The 22,253-nt window shown below is 39.8% G+C and overlaps 1 protein-coding gene across 1 annotated transcript in view; it reads left to right on the plus strand.

Moving 5' to 3' along the window:
- The window catches only part of SPATA16 (spermatogenesis associated 16), a 92,634-nt gene that overhangs the window by 20,675 nt on the left and 49,706 nt on the right, over window positions 1-22,253 (plus strand). The window contains exons 3-4 of the mRNA XM_040567234.1: window positions 10,947-11,092; window positions 21,348-21,437. Of these exons, the coding sequence (XP_040423168.1) occupies window positions 10,947-11,092; window positions 21,348-21,437 (236 nt within the window). The remainder of the gene's footprint in view (window positions 1-10,946; window positions 11,093-21,347; window positions 21,438-22,253) is intronic.

A 22,253-nucleotide genomic window follows, 5' to 3' on the forward strand; every position in this document is an offset into this window, starting at 1 on the left:
TTTTTAGTTCTACCTATATATTCATGAGGCATTATCATTCTTTAGATCATGTTGTTTTTCAGATATGCAAATAAAAGGCAATTCTGAATGTCTAGCACTAGAATTGTTGGATTTCAGAAGGGAAAATTAAAACGCTTGTTTAATTTAGAGACTTTTATATGTTGGGCAGCATGCTGCTGATTACCGCAGATGTCAGGAAGGCAGTGTTATCAAGAGAAGAATTGGTGTCTTCTTACTATTTCTGCACTATTTAGCTACCATTAAATTAATCAGAAGGGACTTGGTGTTAGTCAGCTGCATTATAGGTGGCCTGGGAGAGTTAAAAATAATGCTCCCTTGGAGAACTCTCACCATTAGAGCTTAAGAATTAAATACTTTCTGTTGCTAGTGAGGAAAAAAGCTGAAGAAATTGGGGCAATAGTCTTTGGTCTGCCACCTCTGAGCTCAGTAATGCAGTATATTATGCAGACTACATTGAGAAACACTGTAAATTTCCCTAAATTTTTGGCATCCATCTGTTGGAACATAGGAAAATAAGACTTGAACATCTGGACTGGGATACGAAGGGTATGAGAAATGACTCTCTAGCTTAAAACCTCAATGGAAACCATATACTGATATCTATAAAATCTCTAGCCAATTATTAACAGCTTAGCTAGGAAATAACATTAAACCTGTATAGGGATTGAAAGATCTTGTCTCATGCTAATCTCCTAATATCAGGGAGTATAAAAGACTTCAGAAATATCAGCCTGTTTAAAACCTGCACAAATTTAATTCCAGACCCTGTTGTTCTGCAAATAACCCTCCCCAGTGATTAAAGAATAAATGAGACAGGTTTGTGACTGCTGGGCCCAGAAGGCAGTCCACAGTGCCTCAGCACACAGCGTTCAGTGCGGTGTCTCAGAGACACAAAGCGCATCCCACGTGTGAGGTGAAGGCCTCAAACAGCGTGTGGTTAATTCACAAGAGTGCTGTTGTGGAGCCTTCCACAAGCTGGAACGCCTCCATCTCCCACAGATGGCTACTGTGGGCACTGTTCCTATGGCAGTGAGCTAAACGTTAGTGCCATCTTTTTTTGCGTACCTTGAGTTTTCAGATTAACCTTTCCCGTGGCTCATTGCCTCGTGATTCACGGCTTGCAGAGAAGGCTGTGTCAAGACCATACTCCCTCTTCCAGGCAACAATATCTGCAAAAAGCAAATATTTTGAAAGAGGCCATGGCATCCATTCCTTGTCAGCATAATTACATACCAGTAAAGAGTTAGACAGTATGGTTCAACCAAGTCTTCTATCAATGTCTCAATATGAGAAGCAAAAGATAAGTATTTCCTCTATAAATACCTACGTGAGAAGAGGTTCACCTCAAGCAGTGAATGGAAAAGCTCAGGTGGCTTTCTTAGAGGCCCTGCTGCAGTACAGGGAGCACCACATCATCGGGATATTTGGATGTGCTCCCCATTGAGACCGCTGAATCAGTGCTAGGTGCTGCAGAACAACCGTGGTACAGCCACATTTCTGCCCTCCCCACCACCAGTCTCCTCAGTCTCCTCTTTCAGGTGGATCCTAGTGTCCAGGAAGCCATCACTGTGTAATCCCTTACTTTAAGGAGCATGGGGACTAAAATTACTGGTCATCCACTGGGATGAAAAAAAAAAGGGGAGAAAATGTGACTTTCTATAGTTTTCCCTACCCCCTTTCACCAAGACAAGCTGTACAAGGACTAGACATATTTTAACACCATGAAACCTGAGTCCTCAAGGGATAACGTGAAAGGCTACATATTTTTTTTAGCACCAGATTTCTGGAGCTAAAAATCAGACTCATAAATTATCTATCTTTATCATCAGCATGAGTCTTCTAGAAACTTCTTGCTGAGAATACACTAGGTCTTGAGAACAACAGAGATGACAGTCACCGATCCCTCAAAGCCTGAGCATGAGATGCTGACTTTACTCTACAGAAATATTCTTTTAACCTCTGATAACAAAATAGTTTCCTAAATACAGCCTACTCGTTTAACTTACTTTAAAAAAAAAAAAAAAATTAAAAACGCCTGATAATCAGCACTTTTTCTCCTCCTGTAGTGCCATCACTGTATTTTTAGGCTGCAAAGCCAAGAAATTGATTTTTTTTCCTACTGATACTTATTGTCTTTTATGGCTGCAGAAGATTTTAGACCAGGAATGTGAAGCTTACAGATGGCTCAAATCTGGCTTGTGGGATAGAGTGGGAATCTGTTATAATGATCCATTTGGACACGCTCCCATCTTTTGATCACTGAATTTGAATCCATTAATCTTCTAGACATTTCCAGCATGCCCATCACCATGAAATAAAGCTGAGGAACAGCACAGCTATTTGTCTATAAGGATTCATGACCCTATTCTTCTCGCCTGAACTGCTGTTACATATCTGGCTTATAAAGTATAGGGTTGTGTTTGTTTGTTTGTTTGTTTGGGGGGGGTTGTTTTGTTTTTTTCCCCCAAATGAATACAATATGCTGACCATAAAACAATGTTTCCTCACTCACGTGTGTCTAGGAGAACAAAATTCCTACTTCAGAAAGGACAGACCATATTTTCCAATCATTCTGGTGCCAAAGCAGATCAGTCAATTTCTAATTAACTTTAATTGGCTTCCTCACATGCTATTAAACTATTTACCTGGAGGTGACGGGTGCTCAAAAGCGCTAAATATTTTCATCGTAATTTGTAAACATTGAGCAATATAACTGTTGATTAAAAATAATAATCACCCACCACTTGTCACTTACAATCAAAAGCCTCATTGACCTAAACACGTGCAAACCTCATGTATTACAATCACTGCAAAACAGAGACAAGGCCCATGTAATACATCTCTCAGTAAGTAAAGAAGAAGAAGAGAAAAAAAAAAAAAGAGAGAGAAAGAGGGAAAAAAAAGACTTGGGACAGCCTTGGAGGAGGCACTAGTCCATCTTCAGAGATGTGGGCTCAGTGTTTTGCTCAGCCACCACCAACATATGTGGCTCTGGACACCTCACTTCTGGCTGGAGACTTAAAGGTCTTCTGTGAAAGCTGGATGGCTAAAAATCTTGAGGTGTTTGAACCCCGCAGCTCCCCATGTGTATCACAGGCATTGAGATACCCAATAATAGGCCAACACAGAAGTGCGATCCTACCTCACGCCTCTCAATGTAAGGCAATGCCTTAGACCCTGGCTGGAAGAGGAGTTCCTGCTACGTTCAGGGCCCTGAGAAATTGGAGGCATTTATCCTCCTAGCTGCTATCTGCTCCTGGAAGGTATCTTACAGGAACAGGGAGGGCAGAGCAATTTGTGTTTAATTTGTGGCTCTGGGTGCTTCCCGGCTGGAGCCGACAGGGCGAAAAACACAATGACAATTGGCTTAATTTATAGGGAGAAAATTAGGCAGGTGAGGAGATGGTCCAAACACCAAAAGCAGACAACGCAGGCGAGCAGTGGTCACAGAAGGTGTGCTATTAAAGCGTTTTCTATTCGAACTGTCTTCTAATCATACTGCTGCATGCCTACCTAGGCTCTGCAGAGGAGAGACAAAGATGCAGGCTGAAGTGGGCACCGAATTGGAAAGTGTTCACGGACTGATCTGAGAGTAACTTTATCCATGAGGACAGTTTAGAGAAAATGTGTTATTAAAGTACTTTATTTCCATTTAGAGATTCACACAGGCATACACAGACAGTAGGTGGTGACAGCTGCTACCAGAACCATTTGTTATCTTACTCCTGTTCAGCTTTTGACAGTGTAAAATGAATATAAATGCTGAAAAGCTTTACAGAGGTGAACCAAACAATAAAAAGTAGGGGGGAATGAATTCTGTTTAGGTTACTTTAGGGAAGAGCTTTATTTCTGTTTATTCCTGAGGCATGGATGTGTGCCTTGTTTCTCACACTGACAATAATGCTTAGGAGATTCGTGCTGGAGTTTACCAAATCCACACAGTCCTGAGGAGGGGGCAGAGAGGAGAGCTTGAAGCTAACTTTAATGTCATATCCAGAAATGGCATGAAATTAAGGCTTCAGCAAATGATTGTTTTTCCCTAATAATCCTGTCCGTCAAGGCAGAGTGAGCCTTTCACATAGTTTGCCTTCATAAAAGTGCTGGTGAGATATCTCTGTGTTTGGACGTAGTGATAGCAAATCTCTTGGCATCAAAGGGATTAAATTAGTTGGCCTGAAATTATATTGCTTTTTCCAAGCAATCATGACAGCTCTCAAAATCTTGCTACAATATAGTTACATCACACCAGCTGACAGTTGCCACCAAAAAAAATAATTTTGGCCAGCTCCTGTGAATGCTATCAAAAAAGACTGATGCTCCTGCTTCCAAGTCCAACATACATCTTGAACTACACGCCTATCAAGAGGAGCTACTGGTATCAGTTTTGACTTTTGTCTGATTGTTCGGTTTTTACATGGAATATTTACACTATCTTTGTTTGGTTTGATTTTTGGGTGGACTCGCATTGGAGGACTGACAAATTTTGCATTACAAAGGCAATCTATAAAGGAGACTTCAGTATATAGCACAGAATATAAAGTTCCTTGGAAACTATTGTGGTATATTGATTCCACAATATATCTTTCATTAGAGAGCTTTGGGGTTTTGTTTTCCTTTTTCTTCTGTACTCCTCACCCTGGCAATACCAATAAGGGGGGCACTCCATAACAGAGACCATTAACAGGAGGCACAGATTCGTAGCATAGCACACAGGTCAAGATGAAGTCAAATTGGTGACGTTTTCCTAAAACCTTTGTTCCTGATTTAAATGCTATCAAAGCAAATTATTTACTATATGAGAAAGACCCCTGAGTTTGTGCTGAGGGGAGGTAAAGTCTTTATCTGAAGCTGGGCCAATAAACAGGAACGACTTCGGCTTAGGAGTGCTGCAGGGAACATCGTTATCTTCTGTGGGAGGGAAGGATTCACATCAAGTTTATTTTTATAAAGCAGCATCCACCTAGGAGTGAGCACAAACTAAAATGCTATATCCTCTGAATTTTGTGCACACTTGAAGTCTCAATTTTGCAATTAGGTTTGGGCTTCTTTAATGTTCTGCCCCACATGGTCACCAAATCCCTTTCACACACCTGCGATTACTGTGGAGACACCTGAAATATAGGCTGGTTATAGCTGAAGAAGAAATTTAAGCCTAGACATAGAGAGGGCTCCAGATAAACCCAGCAGAGATGTGGGGAGAGCAGGCTGAGTCCCACCACGAGGCCTGTGAAGTTCATCTGGTGCTGCTCACCAGACTCGCTCTTTTCTGGCAGACAGTGTTTTCTGAATAGAAATAAGGATCATTTCTCGAATCTTGGCATATCCGAGGTATATCTGGCTCTCTGCCAGTACTGTGTAACCAATAATATCCCCTAGATAGCAAATATGCCCTGCGCACACATTACTGTTACAAAATCTAGTGCTAACTCTGCATAAAGCAGCTAATACGCCAGAAATATCATGTACATATTATTTGAAAAATCAATTGCAGAGCACATTGCAGAAGCTTAGTAAATTTAGTTCTTCTTACCTGACATCTACATTCAGATTTAGTAGTGAATTATATTTTTTCAATATGTTTTTAGAGAGTTATTTACACAAATCTCATTAACAATAAAGACAGAGGTTTTATATACAATTCCTGCTCTGCTGACTGAAATTATATACCAAGATGTCAGTATGACTTTGAATAGAAGCCGGAAAGTTATGCTGCATGAAATCATATATTTGAGAGCAAACCCTCTCTCTTTTTATTCCCCATGCTTAATTTTTTTTTTTTTATTTTCCCCCACAGAGCCAAAACTATCATTATCTGGTTCTTTGTTATACTGGTTTTCTGCAGAATTTTTCATAGTGCTTAATAGTTGTAAGGACTGGAATACACAGCAGCATACAAAAAGTGGTTTGTTTTCAGCCTGATGTGGGGCTTGCAATCAGATTTCAAAAGTTATTTTCAGAAGTAGCCTTCCTTAGCAGACATTTTCTGGGATGCAGTTAATGTTCAACTTGCCAGGTGCCTGATGTGCAATGCAGTGACGTTACCAGGCTGAGTACTTGGATTGCTCTGGAGTGAAGGCATCTGGTTAGGACTGTTGGCTAGTCAGAAGAAAAGACTCTAATTAAACATTTCTTGCCTTTTCAGGTTTGTCCCTCTGATTAGCCACTCTAAAATCACTCCAGGGAAATCCACAAAGTTATCTCTAAAACAGAGAGACATGATTAAACAGTCCTCTCCAGGAAAAAAAAAAAAAAAAAAAGAAAGAAAAAAATCAAGGCAATCAGCTCCAGCAAGGCCAGCAGGTTACTGCTACTGCTATATTCAAACTCGCCCTTAACCCTTTCATTCTGGCAAAAGAAAGCATGACTGATCTCAAAATTGCTGAAGAATGTCATTGAAACACACCATTTGACCAAATTTACTCATTTTCCCAGGCAGCTCCTGAGCTAAATGTGCTATCAGATATGTATCTATATCCACACACACACACAGATAGATATGTATCGGGCATCTAATTCTTTTGAGCAAACTATAGTTATTTATCGAGAATCTAATTCCTTAAGACAACTTGTATTCCTGATTTGAATATACACCAAGCCTATAGCAGCAATTAGCAATCTGCTGCCTTTGCCAGTTTTGTACAGCTGAACCTTTCCCCTGCTTTCAGTGACACAGCTCTGGCAGCAAGGCATCACCAGAGCTCTAGCTTTATTTTTGCAAATAACACCCACACTGACATGCCACCTTCTAGACCAGCATTTCCACCGGTCTTTCACCAAAGCCATGGTGGGTTTGGGGGAATCTTTTCCTCTCTTTCTCATTAGCTAATGCCTGGGAGGTCTTTACTCATAAAATTTCTTTGCTTGCTACTGCCAGAATTAAAGCCTTAATTCCACAGCAAGATCTATGCTAAGTTCACCGTGTCACAGACTTGTTTGGTGACCTTTGACAAAGTACTATATCACAAGCATTTATATGACCATGGTTTCAGCAACACAGTTATAGGCTCAAACACACTGAAAGAGAAACCTCCTTTATCAGTAAAAGTATAACATAATTAGTGTCAGTTCCCCATTAACAACAAAAAAATTGCAGGTAGCACTTCCATTCCTAATACCTCATTTAGGTAGATGGTAATTCTTTGAGTGGGATAACTGGGCAGACTTCTAAAGTTTGCATGCTCCGCGTACACAAAACCTCCACTTGTAACAAGAATCCTTTGGCAGAATTTTTAAAATTCAATGTTATTTCTGGAAAAACATTCCTGTCTACTGAGGGGTACTCTCAGGTAAACTAAGTCTGCAAGTGAAAGATACTGTTACATTTGCTAGCTATGATAAAGGCTACGAAATGGTACCACTGCAGGTTTTTAACCCCAGATTGGCTTTAAAACGTCACATGTTTAAGTTGTTTTCTTCAATTTCATAGCATCTATAACCTTTTAGACATTGGCAAGATTTCTGCAAACCCAAAAGTGCACCAAAGTCTTAGTTAAAACGTACCCCCACATTTCCCAGTGTGGAATTAAAATCAAATTCAGTAACATAGCTCTGGGAAAAGAAACCCTCAATGGTAAAAAATTTAACTGCCTCTCCAAGCCTGCATCTATATTTGAATGTCCTTGTGACAAGACCTTCAGGTATTCAGAGGAGTGAGATGGAGCTGCTTTTACCTTTTATTTAAAGCAAGAACTCCAAAAACACTAACAGCCCTTTTGATCTTCAAAGGTAGTGTTACTGGACTGCAGACTGCAGCAGGACAAAGAAAACTCAGTGCTGCTGGGTGAGACATGAAAATTGCAAACAAATCTCCTCCCTGCTCATTATGTCTGTGCATGGCACAGCCTTTCTTCCCTTGCTCTCAGTCCAACACGTTTTCCCAAAATTACAACAATCTGTAGCTGCAGAGCTTCTTTGGATCCTTAGGAAATTTTCCTTTTTCTCTTCCCCTTTGAAACTCAGATGTAAGTCTTTCCAGAACTCTTCTCCACATCCCCATCTGTGCCTCCAGATCCCAGCTCGCTGTGTCTATCCCTCCTAAATCCTTCCCTGGAAGCTTCCCCAGATGAGCTTTCTCAGGTGCTTCCAGGCACTGCCTTTGCCTCACCTCCCAGAGCCCTTCTTCTCATTCAGTATTCAGCAGCAGACAGGACAATGCAAGGAAACGATCTCTCCTGCTGCATACTCAAGTGCTTTTAACAACAGGTCAGCAAAATACAGTAAAGGCTGAAGAAACAAATACTAAAGTTTTAATTTCCCTCAGAACTTGCGTTTATTGGGCAGCACTGAGGTGTTTTGCCCAACAAAAAGCTTTCACAGCAGTGTTTACATATCACTAGCAAAACCAGTCCCTTATACCACCACTGCCATTTAATTTCTTGCACGTTTCACTTATAGAAGACACTAGGGCTATCTTGTATATTCATGACCTTTCTGCTAAGTACAAAAGGAGACATTTCTGTGAAATTAGGATGAATCTTGCTTTTGGTGCAAGCTGTTGTTTTTTGCATGGAACTAGTGTGAAGAAGCCCAACTCAAGCCCATAGATCAACAGCAGAAATGCTGCACAAAAATCCCTATGAGAGAATTTCTGATCTAAAACAGACTGCTTAGATGGTCACAAACAGAAGCAAAACCCCTTGAAATATCGCTCTGATTTTGTGAGATTAAACACTGAGTTGTTTGTTTGAACTGTTACTCTGAGATCACTTCGAGGAGACCTCGCAGAACCCAGTCTTCACTGTATTTAAAGATATTTGCTAAATCCTTATTTGTTTAGATATGGTTTACAGAGACTTGTGTCTTGCCTTTTGTCAAAGATAACTGAGGGGTTACACAAGTTGAGACATAACTCCTCATATCAGCAGGAAGAATCAAGGAAACTCTGAATTGTGGCACTTTATACTGAAGGGATCCTTAAATGATTCTTTTCTTCTCACAATCCTTCAAGAACTTGAAAGTCAAGGGAGTAGCCTCAAAGCTCTAATTCCCATAAATTTAACAGAGGTCACAGCATGGCCAATTCAGCTGAAAAGTGTTATTACAAAAAAACTTGATGATACTTTTATGTTCACTGATGTGAACATAATTCTCTGTGTCTTTTAGGTACATATAGCATGCCTTACCCCTAGAGACACTTCAGCAGATATATATGGTACCATGAGCAAAGTTAAAAGTGATGAATTCTCTGATTTATAACTTCTACTGATAACAAGATGATAGAAATCTTAAACGTATGGGTGTTATTATATACACTGTGTAACTTCACAGCAGAGAGGAGATGTGGAAGAAAAAAAAAGGATATTTATCACACCTGAACTAGGGGGACACTTTGTTGAATGACCCTTGACTGAGAAGAACTGAGCTGATCTCTAACCAATGCACAAAACCCTAAAGATGGGGTTAGCTTTGTAGGTGCTAAGACTGGATGTGGGTCTGTAATCCTTTCTGCTTTGAAGGATTCCATGTGGGAGGAAAGATGCATATGTAGATGAGCTTTTTTCTTGATGGATTTAATCTTCTAAAGAGATCTCAACTGCTGAGTTGACCTTGCACCTCATAAAGATCAACCACTGGATGTTAACTAAGAAGCGACAAGAAACTAATTAGTGTAACTAAACTTGTTAATGATGAGGAGCTAGACAAGCAGACTATATCCTCCTTCCATTTTAAAGCTTTGGTGACTGGCAGAAATGGACTCGAGCATCAGTCCCTTGGTTATACACCATTTTTAAAGCAGAGGCTGCATTCATCCCCAGCAGCCTGTAGCTGCAGAGCAGTGCTCTCAGGGTCCTCAGCACCAGTCTGCATGTGATCTGAGAGATAAAGCACACGACCTAGCTAAATACGAATTTGTTAATCTTCATTAGAAATCTGCTTTTAAAGTTGATTTGCAGTGAAGTCACTTAGGCAGATGAAATCATTGCACACTAAACAATCCTGTTAGAGATGTTTATCCAAGCAAAGGACATTCAATTGCATTTTCATTAGTAGCACTGTATCGTTATTGTCCTTAAAGACAAGGCTCTTAGACAATCTATTTGTTTACAGTTGTATCTAATTGCTTACAGTTGAATTTTCTTAAGAACTGAAAGCTAATTTTTAGTACTCTTGGACATTACAAAATCAGGTTGCCTGAAGATTAACAAAGCACAAGGATTTGAGGATGAAAGGTGGTCCTGCCAAGTGTGGTAGCTCTGCCAGTGCTGAATATTCTCCAAAACTTTAAGGAGTTGTGGGTTATCTAATTCTAATAATGCTCATTATGAAATAGACAGTGAATTTCTGATTAAATACTTTTCCGCGATGAACAACAGGTGATTCATCTATCAAGAAAAGTATCATCTTTTTTCTAAAAAAATAGAAACTTTCTCTCTGCTAAATTCTATATGGCTTGAGAAGATGGGAAAGATGTTTGATCTCATCCTTCTATAGCAGCTTTCTGGAAGGAGAAGCCATCCATTTAATGAGGGGTGGAGATTCTTTGGGGCTTCTTTGACTTGCATCACTCTCTACTTTCCTAGCTGTAGGACTAAGGCAAAGTTCACCACTGGCTGTGCTGAAATAAGAAAATAGCTGTCTGAGACTCCTTCTTCAAACATAGTCTCAAGACGGCCACAGATTTTGGGAGCCTGGAGACAAGCCTTGGATTTTGAAAATGGGGAAAAATATAATCTCTTTCCTAACAGTGCTTTTTAGTTTTTAGCTTATTATCTGCTCTTTTGACTATCCCTTCCGGGAAGATGCCATTGCATTTTGTTTTATGTTCACGTATACTTGTACCGATTGCTGTAGTTCTAACTGTAGTTAAGGTCAGGGTATATTTTACTTAGAAGTCAGTTTTCTCCATTTATCAGTTACAAAATGCATTTCTATCTAACAAAAACCATATTATAACTTTAGTAAACAATGCTTTTTTTCTTGTAAAGCTTTGCAGTAAAGGTGCTGCTACAGGCAAACCCTTTGATTCATCTCCAGAAGATATTTCCAGTATTGCCAGCTTTATTGAGACAAAGCTTGTAACCTGCTACTTAAAACTGGGGAAGCCAGATCTTGCTCTGAATCATTCACACAGGTAAGAATAAAGATTGATTAGATAGGCTGCTAAGACTGGAAACAAAAAAATAAAATAAAAAATAAATACTATGAATACATCTTGTGCAAGAAGAATCAGTCTAATAATCAGAATAGAGGAATCAATAAACCACTACTTATACATCACTGATGCTTAGGACAGAATAATTCTCAGAATTTGAGGCATTAAGCTGCAATAGCCACGTATACATTTACTGCTTTGATGATGCAGTAGGTAAGGATATGCAGATGAGTCTCACAGATAGTTCAGGGCACCCTCAAGATCGACGCTAGACAAATATAAACATACCCAGCATTATGTGGCCGTAATGATATTATGAGCTTTTGATCTTTTTCAGGCCAGATTAGGTCAGGGATGACTTGAAATTATTTTCATTAGATAATTCCTTCCTGAGCTTAGTTGTGATCCACATCAAAGCCTGCACCACACCAACACATAAAGAAGCCAGAAACAAAGCTTGCACATGGTGAAGCTGAAAGTCCCATTAATTTCAAATGAGTTAGGATTTTGCTGGGTTTGTGCTGCCTTTAATTAGCATTCAGGCATAACGGTAGTTTCTGTTAAGCGCATGCATGTCCTGCCAGCAGCATTTCATTACTAAGGTCTCTGTTCATTTCTTCCCTCGTACAAGATGTATTAGGATGGACACTGCAATTAGCGCAGGGTGAGATTTCTCACACAATCATCTCAAATGAATGTAACTACAAAAGAGTAGTTACACCAAAAGAGGAACCACATGCTTATGCTTAATTCACAGGAGACAGTGGCAAAGAACAATGCGCTGGAATAGCAATGTGACGCCGTCATGGCAGCAGGTTCGTTTATCTACAAGCAAACAAAGCCATGGGAAGCCTGAGAATCCTGACATAATTATGAGGTCTTCATACCTCTTCCACACTCATCTCTACCCCTTTCCCAAGCACTTTTTGTCTACAAAGCCTACCTGGGGCCTATACACAACTTGGGGGTGTACCTTCAGACTAGCTCCAAGGACCATGCTAGGTTGATGCCCTGAATGCCCATGAGGGGCTGGAGCACATAAGGTGCACTTCAGGGCACACCTATCAGGCATACAGCCCATACTCCTTTCAGGTGGAGTACTCTGTTATGGGACCCGAACCATAGGAAGTGGGGAAAACTGAGAGGTTCCTGTTAAAAAGACACACTACTCACACACATTAAAAAACAACCACATTTTCTCATGGCTTCTCAAAGACCATGCTAGGAAAAAAAAAAAAAAAAAGAGAGACAAAGTTTGACTGGACTCCCACTTCTGGAAAAAATGGTAACGATCTCTCTCTTTTCCTAACTGTGATTTCCAAGAATGCTAGAATGAGAAGAGGTAGTGATCACAGTACTATGGAAACTAAAACCTATTCTGACATGCTTTGGTTTCAATTGTCCTAAAACAGAAACCCTGACCTATAGAAACCACAATCTACTGTGAAAATAAACGCAGTCAGATAGGGATCACAGAAAAATCGAGGAGGGAAAATTTTTTCATTCTTCTTTTCTTACACATAATTATACCAATCTGTACTTAACATTGCGTTACATAGCACAAAGGAAAGTGGCAATCAGTAATGCCTATCTTCAATATAATTCATTTAATAACTTGCAGAATGGGAATAAATCTAATGACCATGTCTGTTACACTGTAAAATGCAGGAACTGATACACAGAGTATGCCAGTAAAAACTATTCTGAGATGTCATTTACATGAAGACAAAACCTGAAATATAATCAACAGCTATATTTTGCAAAAAGAACAAATAAATTCTCTCAGCTCTCCTACTAAAAATAGCTTACTGCCATCAGTTAAATAGTGCATATAGGATTTTTATTCCCATTGAGTTTTTATGTCATCACTACATTTTAATGGTTTGCTGGTAATCCTTTGGTATTAATCATGAATCCAAATTAAAATATTCATTTCTGCATTTATTTGCATTTACTGAACTATTGTTTCTTTAATTTCATGTAAATTTCACAGCTCCTGCATTCATTTCTGAAGCTTTATTAACCAAAAATCAGCTTTAATATTCTCATACATAGTTGTATCAAATATATATAAGTGGTTTTTGCTTGGAAGGAATCTTATGAAATACCACAACTAACTAGAGGAAAATTCCAGCCGCACAGTTATAAAAATGTTCAAGAACAAGCATCTGCATGGGGACAGCTTTCCCATTCTTAAAAAAGGAAAGGCAGTACATTTTCTGTCATCAGCTAGACGATAGGATCATTCTGTAGAGATCCTGTTTGAGAAGCAAAGTCCGGGTTCACCTGAAAACTGGCAATTGTGTCCTCGGGTTTCTTAATATCAAACTGTGAGGCTGCCTTTAGCATCGCTGGCCCAATTGACAGTACTGCTTGGGTTCTAAATATTTGTCAGGCTGATATAAAATATTTATTCTTTGCGACCAAACTATTAAAAGCACTTATCTGTCACAGCTCTGAAGAAACGTGCTATGGGTTGACCTCACCAAACAACATCTGTGGTAACATACTTGACCACCACTTTTCATCATAAGGATAGCCATCGAAACAATTCCTAACTTGCAGTCTGAAGCAATAAAATGAATCACACAATATTTACATGCCCTGTGGTCCTTTTGGCCCAGGCATTATGGCATACCAGGGTTTAATGATCTTAATAACCCCATATGGCTTGCTGAGAAATTAGATTTTCCCTTTGGTTGCAGAAGGCAATTTTCAATTATAGCAGATGGCAAAACAGTGAAGGTCTGAGAAGTCAAGAACTGACTAAGAAACCTCAGATTAGTACGTAGGCTTTATATTGCTCAGCCTAATGCCAGTGGTTGAATTTTTGCCCCAAATGAGAGTAATCTTGAAGCAGAGCATAGCATTTCAGCAGAGCAGTCCCTCATTTATGTCTGCTCTTCAGAGGACCAGGCCCAACAGAGGAATCCATAAAGCTGCAGTTGCATGTGGAACAACAACCTGCGGTGCATCACGTACACAGCTCAGCAACTGTTAAGATTCAATTTTGTTCAAAATTGGAGAGAGCAATGCTGAACTCCAAGACAATTGAAGACGGAGGATCCTTCAAAACATGATATACATGACTTTCTCGATGAGACTCTATATCCCCTTATGGTTTCTTTGCTTATTTTGCTTTTTTCCTCCAAGCAATCTAAAATTAATCTACGTTGACACCATGTGACCTGCTGTTTGCACATGGGAAAAAAAAGCAGAGAACCTTTCTATTGGAAACATGATTTTCCCTGCAATACTTATGCTTCCTCAGCCGTTATGGTCCTCATGGCACACAAGATTTGAAGAATGACAGACACGTAGCTTGATCCAGTTCCGTCACCATAGACTGGTGTTCACACAGATCCTGTATATGGATTAAAGACTAGAAGATGTTGATGTTAACATCATCCACCCAGCAGCAAGTGATAAAAAGCATTTTGATTCATCTCTGCCCACATTTGATCGCTCCCTTCCCGGTTGCTGGTGCCATTTCCTCTGGAAATACGCTGCTCAGCCAGGGAACAGGGCTGCCTGCCACAACTCATCCCAATAGTCCTACCATCACATCATCATAAGTCCACAGCTGGTGGTGGGAGGTGCTCTGGGAAGTGTCCCCATGAAGGACATTTGCAACCGGCCTCCACCCAGAGCAGCCCTGGGCTTCATTCCCTGCCCTTCTCCCCACAAACTCCACCTGGAAATCATGTAAGGGCCGAGCAGAGGAAGAGGAATTAGGCATTGCAACGTATTTCACTAACAATGCCTCAAAATTGAGTTCATTATCATGAAGGAAGCTGCATGGAGCTCTTCAAAATTCTTTGGGGGTTAGCAAGATTTTCCTGCGTCCTTTTAGGCTGCTTCACAGCTCTGACCCACTGCCAGTATTCTCCCTCCCTTCCAGAAAGGCAATGCATAGGGAATGTAATAAATCTGTGAAGCTTTTCCTGCTCTGCCTTTTTATGTGTTCGATAGAAGGCAGAGCTCTCTAATGCCTCTTGCACAATTCATAGGGAGACACATGAAGTAGAAAATAGCACCTCTGTTAAGTAGTGCACGATTGCTTTAGTGATGACTTAACAGAGGGAATCTCTTAGGGAGGCACAGTGGGGAAAAAAAAAGAAAAAACCCTAGTGCAGCACAAGCCTTACAGATTTGATTCTAAATCCTCTACATTTTTCCCCATGACTTTTCAAACACTCTTAGAAGGTTTAAAATAATTATTAACCATCCGGCTTTATGCAACATTTGTCAGAAAAAAAAAATGCACCTCAAAACTTAGTCCTTGAATTATAGACAGAATAAAGGAGTCTTTAATTCAGAGTTTGCAGAATAAAAATTCAGTAATCTGGATTAATCAGCTACTTCTTAATTCCCTATCTTCCTTATTTCGCAGCTTTAAACAGGCCTGTATTAAAGTACGTAGAACAATGCAATCCTAGTGAAATATTAAGTAATAAAAAATAAATAATGCAACGATGCCATGATACAATGTAGTCAGTGGGCATTAAAAAGGAGAAAGAAGAAGAATTTAAGAGCACCACAGATTTTTAGGTAAAAGTATAAAAAGAAGAAACATAATGGCTGATGCTGCTAATCTGTGGGAAGCCTGTAATGTAACGTATACTTTGCTCTAAACTACTCTCCTAATCACTTTACCTCCTCAGAAAAGGGAAGAGAAAGAGAAGAATTAGCAGCATCTAATTACTTCAGCAATTGTGTTAGGCATATTGCAATATACATAATAGATGAGATATTATTAATACAAAGCTATTCCATTGAGATTCTCAGGATAATATAAACCAGAAGTACTCTTAAAAAATAATTCCTTCTCGTACCACATTTCAAATATTTCCACGTACTTCAACTTTGTGGTTTTTTTTTTTAATTAATTTCTCTGAATTCTCTGATTTCAACTCTCAATCCTATGTTATTTCTAGGTCAGTATATCAGCGGCATAGTTCCTATCTTATGTACTGAGTCTTTCTTCATTGAGGTCAAAGGCTGTATTCCCCTTGACTTCGATAATGTTACATTGCAAAAACATTTATCTACACAATGTGTGGTGGGATCCTACTTATTCTTGCCATGCAAAAAATATGACTCCTCTTGGAAGGAAGAGTCCAGCAACACCAGACTGTTCTATAAATGCTGAGATGCACAACAGCAATCAGAAGAGTTGGTGGTCAAGAAAAGAAAATGTCATTTGTATAGCTAGGAACATGTTGTACAAACACAACAGGGAATGCAGAGTATCTCTGCTTGTGTTTAGATGCTTTAGGAGCTTTGAAACATGTTTTTCCTAAATATCTTTTTGTTCTGGACAGGAGAACATTCTCCTATTTACTACCTTCACAGCCAAGGAATCGAGACCCGCATAGCACATTTATCTTATGCTTGCAATTCAAAGCAAATAGCTGCTGCAAAACCTTTTAGCATGGCAGGTATATTTCACTTTATTGGCAGTGAAAAGGTGTTGTGTGTGTGAAAGCTTTATTGGGATCCCTCATTTCCTCCCTTTCTATCTGCTCAGGTATGAAAACTTCATGAGATGATTTCTTCTGTGCACTGAAAGTCCTTGCCTGTAGATGCCATAACTGCGCTTATTTCTGTTTGGTTGTACAAAAAAAAAAATCTGACTGCACTGAAAGGTCAGATGTCCTTCTTCAGTATCAGAGGTCTTATTCCTTGATTCATATAAGTCTGGTAGAACCTCTTCTGCCTCTGTTTGTAGCTGTTGGTTTAGTTCAGTGGCGATGACTGTATTAGAAGGGATTCCTATTGAATTATCAGATTGCCACCAAAAAGACCCATCCTATTCTCTGCCAGGTTTGCCTCAACAACCAGTCTTCAGTATAGCTATTCTTGTAACTACATCTGCTGAGTGGTCCTACCTCTTTGTCCTCCAGCTTGTTTCTCTATATAACCGCTGCTATCCGATTTTGCATATCACTCCTTCAAACAGGGTGGCCAGGGCAGGGCAGGGAGGGAAGGGTGCTCCTTCCCTTGGGAAAGAGGTCCCTGAGCACAGGGCGGGGTGGGCACAGTCACAGCCAGGCATCAGTGGTGGTAGGAAGAAAACATTCCTCTGGGCACACAGGACACCTGTCCAGCTACTGAAAGACTGAAAACAAGCTTGGGAGAAAGGCTCTACCTCCCTCACATGTCCTCACAAGAGCCTCCTTCACATGGCTCTCCTCACCACAGCCACATTCCTTCTCCCTTTGCTCATTACTGGTAGCAGTGAAACCACCAGAAGAAAACTGGATGGGAATACAAAGTTGGCTGCAAGGAAATACACTGCCATAGGCTCCCCAAATAAAACTTCCCAAATCACAACGTAACTGCACACACGAAGTGCAGGAAAATAAGGCAAGGTCGATTCCTGGCTACTGTAAGATCAGGAATTTGTCTGTAGTAGAGCTGAACTCTTAAACCAGCTGGTGATCCAGCCCCTGGGATCACAGAACAGAGCACAGCAGACACAAACAGCTGTAAGAATAGTACTACACTGCATATAATATGCTACCTGCCATGTAGATGAAACAAGGGAGAAGAAGAAAGTTGAGCTTCAATCTAATTGTACAGCAGCCAGGATTTGTCAGGTTCATCTGTAAGCATATTGGGGCTGGATCACCAGCTATACTGATTGACAGTATTCACTGAAGATAAAAGCATTGTATTAGTCTACAGCAAGTGAATACATGGTTCTGCTGAGTACTGGTTGACACGTTACTTGCTCTGACATTGTATTTAATGCTGTGGTGAAGAACACCTCAGCACCTCCATTTGCATGTCCACATGTCGCTGGTACAGTGACTGTACAACACAGCCCACTGCCGTGCCGAATGCTCTTACATCTCTCTGCACAGACGTGTATATTGATTTAGCACTGAATTTTTATTTCTGGTAAATCACTTAATTCCTCTCTAATAGTCAATTACAATTGACTATTAAAATGTATTTGTACAGAAGACCACACCATATTGAAAGAAGACACGGACAACTAAGAAAAGGAAAAAGCCTCTGTCACTCTAATTTAACAAATAACATCTCTCACCTCTACTAACAAGCTAGCTTTTACTTCCAGTACTAGCAAGAAAAATGAGTTATCTGCTTCAGTAGCGAAGTGTATTTTTTCACTTGCTTCATCTATAGAATCATCTTGCTGACTTTTTCTTGGCCTATAAAGGCCAAGCACAAATGATGCAGTGGATTGCAGTAGAGGCACTTTTTCATGTCAGTCAGATTAGAGTTAAATCCCCGTTGCATTTGGGAAGGACTTCAACAGACAATATATACCTTAGAGAAAAGGCAATGTGATTTCCAGCAGCCAGTTTTTATGTAGCAATCCGAGTTTCTTGCCGTACCTGTTTCCTTAATACTGGGCAGTAAGATTGAAAGAAACACCTGGAGAGAGAAAGCCAGACTAATATGTGCATCTTTGATTCACATACTCCAATTGCTATGATGGGGAAGAGAGTTGATGCCTTCTTCTCCCCCCACTCCTTGCAGTTAGAAGAAAGATAATAGGACAAACACTGTATTATTTTTTAAGAGAAGATGTCAAGATGAAAAAATGAAAATGTCAAAAAAGAGGCTGATATACAGCATTACTTAAGGACTGTTTTGTTGAGAAAAACTGACCAAATGATTTACGAAAGGCTTTTAACAGGGCAGTCTTTGGATTACAGTGAAGATGAAAAATAAATGAAAATCTATTTCAAGTTTACTTTAACTTAGTCATTTGACAGATGGGGGGCAAACCTGGCAAGAACACAAGTTTTAATCTTCAGATGTAGTGACTTTATTTGCAGTTCTGTGGATTAGAAATTCTCCTTGTGCAGAATAAGAGCTGTCCATTTTCAGACATTTCTTGTTGAAGCCACTTTTCCTACCTGAAGATCCCTGAGAATCACACAAGTAGGAAGACCAAAGGACCGATGCTTCTGCTTACGGCACAAACCACCACACACAGAGATTGTCCTGTGAGCTGCAGCCGGTGTGTCCACTGCCTTCTTCCCTGCCTCATTCTTCTGTCAAGCCTCCCTCTTGAAGCACATCCCTCCTAATTAATGGATTAACCAGCCTAGTATCAAGACTGCCCATGGCTGGAGGTGGATCTTGGAGCACGGACTTGTTCTCAGTATGCACAGCCTGGCACATTGCTGCCTGGCCAGATGGGTCCCCCATCTGCTTCGATTTGAAGGAGAACTTCCTGGAATTAGGGTTTTCCTCTTAACCTTTGTTTGTATAATTCCTTTGCTTCTTATTTTCACTGTTTTTTTTCCTTTGCACCAGAAGCATCTGAAATACGTCAGAGTCAGATTTAAATGCCAAAGGGAAAACTGCACAATTTTTGTGCACACACAGCATTAATTGGCACTGTTCTACATAAAGGCTGCTAAACTGGAGCTGTATTGGCATAGCAAGGAACTCCTTTTGGGTAGAGAAGTCATCAGAAATCATTTCTAATGTATAGGCTACAGAGAACCTAGCAGACTGCCACATAGTCAAAGGTAGCTTTCTGATGTTTGCTCAAGCTATTAGAGCATGCTATATTTTTCAGTATAGAGTTTATAGATCAAGAGAAGCAGTTCATCTTTCTCAGACTAGTAAGAAATCAAGATGGAAAGCAGAGATCTGATACCTAATTCTTTGAAAATCTGCTACAGTTCTATATTTATTATAAGCCTATCACAGTACATCCTGCTCAAAGACTTACAGGAAAATGTGTTGCTAACTACCAGGGAATTATTGATTTTTTAATTTTTGCCCTCATAGTGCTATTGCTTGACTGTGGTAGAACCGCTAACTTGAAGAAAAAAGAAAAAAATCAATATTACTATTATCAACTGTTGACTACAGTTTACAGCAGCAATAATCTCCTTTAAAATAGCTTGCAGAAGTACCAGTTGTCATCTAAGTAAGGTATTACTGCTTTGGTCAAATCATTAAATGCTGACAGCATTTGATCTTGTGACGATTTCTTTTTGGTTAAGTTTTGGTGACCATTAGTATTTTCTGAACTTCAGACCTGAACCATATTTGGCTGAGAACCTCCCCCCCCCGGGTTTGCTGTTGCCATTATTGATCTGTTACTGATAGGAGTGACTCGTTTACCCCGTTAACATAAGTGGGTTAACATCTAGTGCTGTTTTGTATACTTTTAGTGCACTAAAATCTAGCAATGTGCCTCCCATCACCAAGATCTGCACTTCCTTCAGTTGTGCACAAGCCGTGCACAAACTACAGGTAGCACTCAATGAAGGCATTGGAATCCAAAACAACAACTAAGCTTCAGACAACTTTAAGCAATGTGCACAGAGATGTTTTGTTTAAGGGAACACAGAAGTCATCTTTGTAATAGAAGGCAAAGCATTAATCTCTTTGTTGATGTGGTAAGCTGTTATTAAATACTTTATAAAACATGTAAATAATGACAAATATTTAATGTTGCATCTTGGAACATGCTTTATGTACCTTTTCTCCAAACACTGGGAAAAGCGCTGACCAGAGTAGCAGTCACATGTTGGAGATCTCACAAGCGGAACTAATTAGATGTAGATGGAGCTGTCATGCTCGCCCTTCCCCTGCTTATACCAGAAGGATACCCTGCCTGCCAATCTAACCACTTGGCTTATGCTATTTTCACCCTTACATCCTTTTCTGGTATTGACTTAAAGCCTATAATTTGTTACACCTGGAATTGCATCTGCTACAGTTAAGGCTATAAGAAGCATGCCGAGGTCCACTTACTTAGAACCTATCACAGATTTTTAAATATTTTCAGTATCAAAGTTAGCATTAAAACAAATTGTAAATGCATAGTGTTTCCAAGAAGACGGGTCACAGAACTTCCACTTGTGTTTCTGGTGGTAGGGGGTTAACAGGAAGTTTTACTGTGACACTTTTACTTATGTTATGCTCAAGCTAAAGGTAATATAGCATATTACAACAGGAACTTTTTTTTAGAAGTGTTTCCATAACAATACACAGAACCCTAATGAAACTGCATTTATAAATATAACCTCAATAAAAATTTTAATAATGCTTGTTGTCACAGTTGTCAAGAGAGAAAATGATAGTTCATATTACATTTGAGGCATACAGAGTGACTGTTGAGATGTGTAGAAGCATATAGTGGATTCATCTTAGTCACAGTTTGTTTATTAGTGGCTTTTAATGATTTAAAAATTTGAGATCTAAACTTGCCCATCTCTCTTATCTTTCAAAGGAGCATTTTTCTGAATCCAGCCTATTTCCGGAATCACCTGCGTCAAGCTGCCGTGTTTAGGTGTTTAGAGAGATACTCTGAAGCTGCAAGGTACTCTGGCACTCGTGGATTTATAACGGTTTCTCCACATCTCTTTCATTCCAGCTCTCAGTAGTAAGGTTATCATCATATACCCAAGCTTTTAAAAGTCAGTGGGAGCTTTGTGTATGTGATCTCACATGCAGCAGAGTTTCAGACCTCCCAGTCAGAGTAACATGAATAATCCCAATTATGTCCCTGGTTGCAGTTAGACTAATGCATATAGGAGTACTTACTCTCAGGTGTAGGGGTGAGCCCTGGTTGGGTCCCTGGGAGGCACTGGGGCAAAAGCTACATGCACACAAGCATCTTCTACTTCCTGCTTTCCCTGTACCTTGGGCAGAAGCTCAAGTGTGTTTTTTTTTTTAAATCCGCGCAGAAAAGTCAAGATCTCGATGTACACTGTGATATGCTGCAAAATTTAGCCTGGGTGCAGCTGATGAGACTGCTGGTGTGAACAGAAACTGCTGGCAGGAGAAAATTCTGCAAGAGGAAGCTCTGCTTGCATGAGTGCATTACACTGCCAAAAACTAAAAGTTTCAACACGCAACAGAAGTTTTTAAACCACTGAACATGCTTAAAAGAAAGAAATGTGCAGGGAAATGCAATGGCAGCTTGCTATGTATCATCATTACTACTAACATTAGATACTTACAGAGGACTGTTCAGCTGAAGACCACAAGGTATAGCACAAAAATATTTTGCAAATCATTAGCTAACTAATGGCAGAACAGTCAATGTGAATTTTAGGCAAGAGACTGAGAGGGTCACATTGCTTATCATTTAAGATATACACTAGTGGTAGAACCCTGAAGCTATTAAAATAGC

Source organism: Cygnus olor, chromosome 9 (genome assembly GCF_009769625.2).
Source record: "Cygnus olor isolate bCygOlo1 chromosome 9, bCygOlo1.pri.v2, whole genome shotgun sequence".
Classification (NCBI taxonomy): domain Eukaryota; kingdom Metazoa; phylum Chordata; class Aves; order Anseriformes; family Anatidae; genus Cygnus; species Cygnus olor.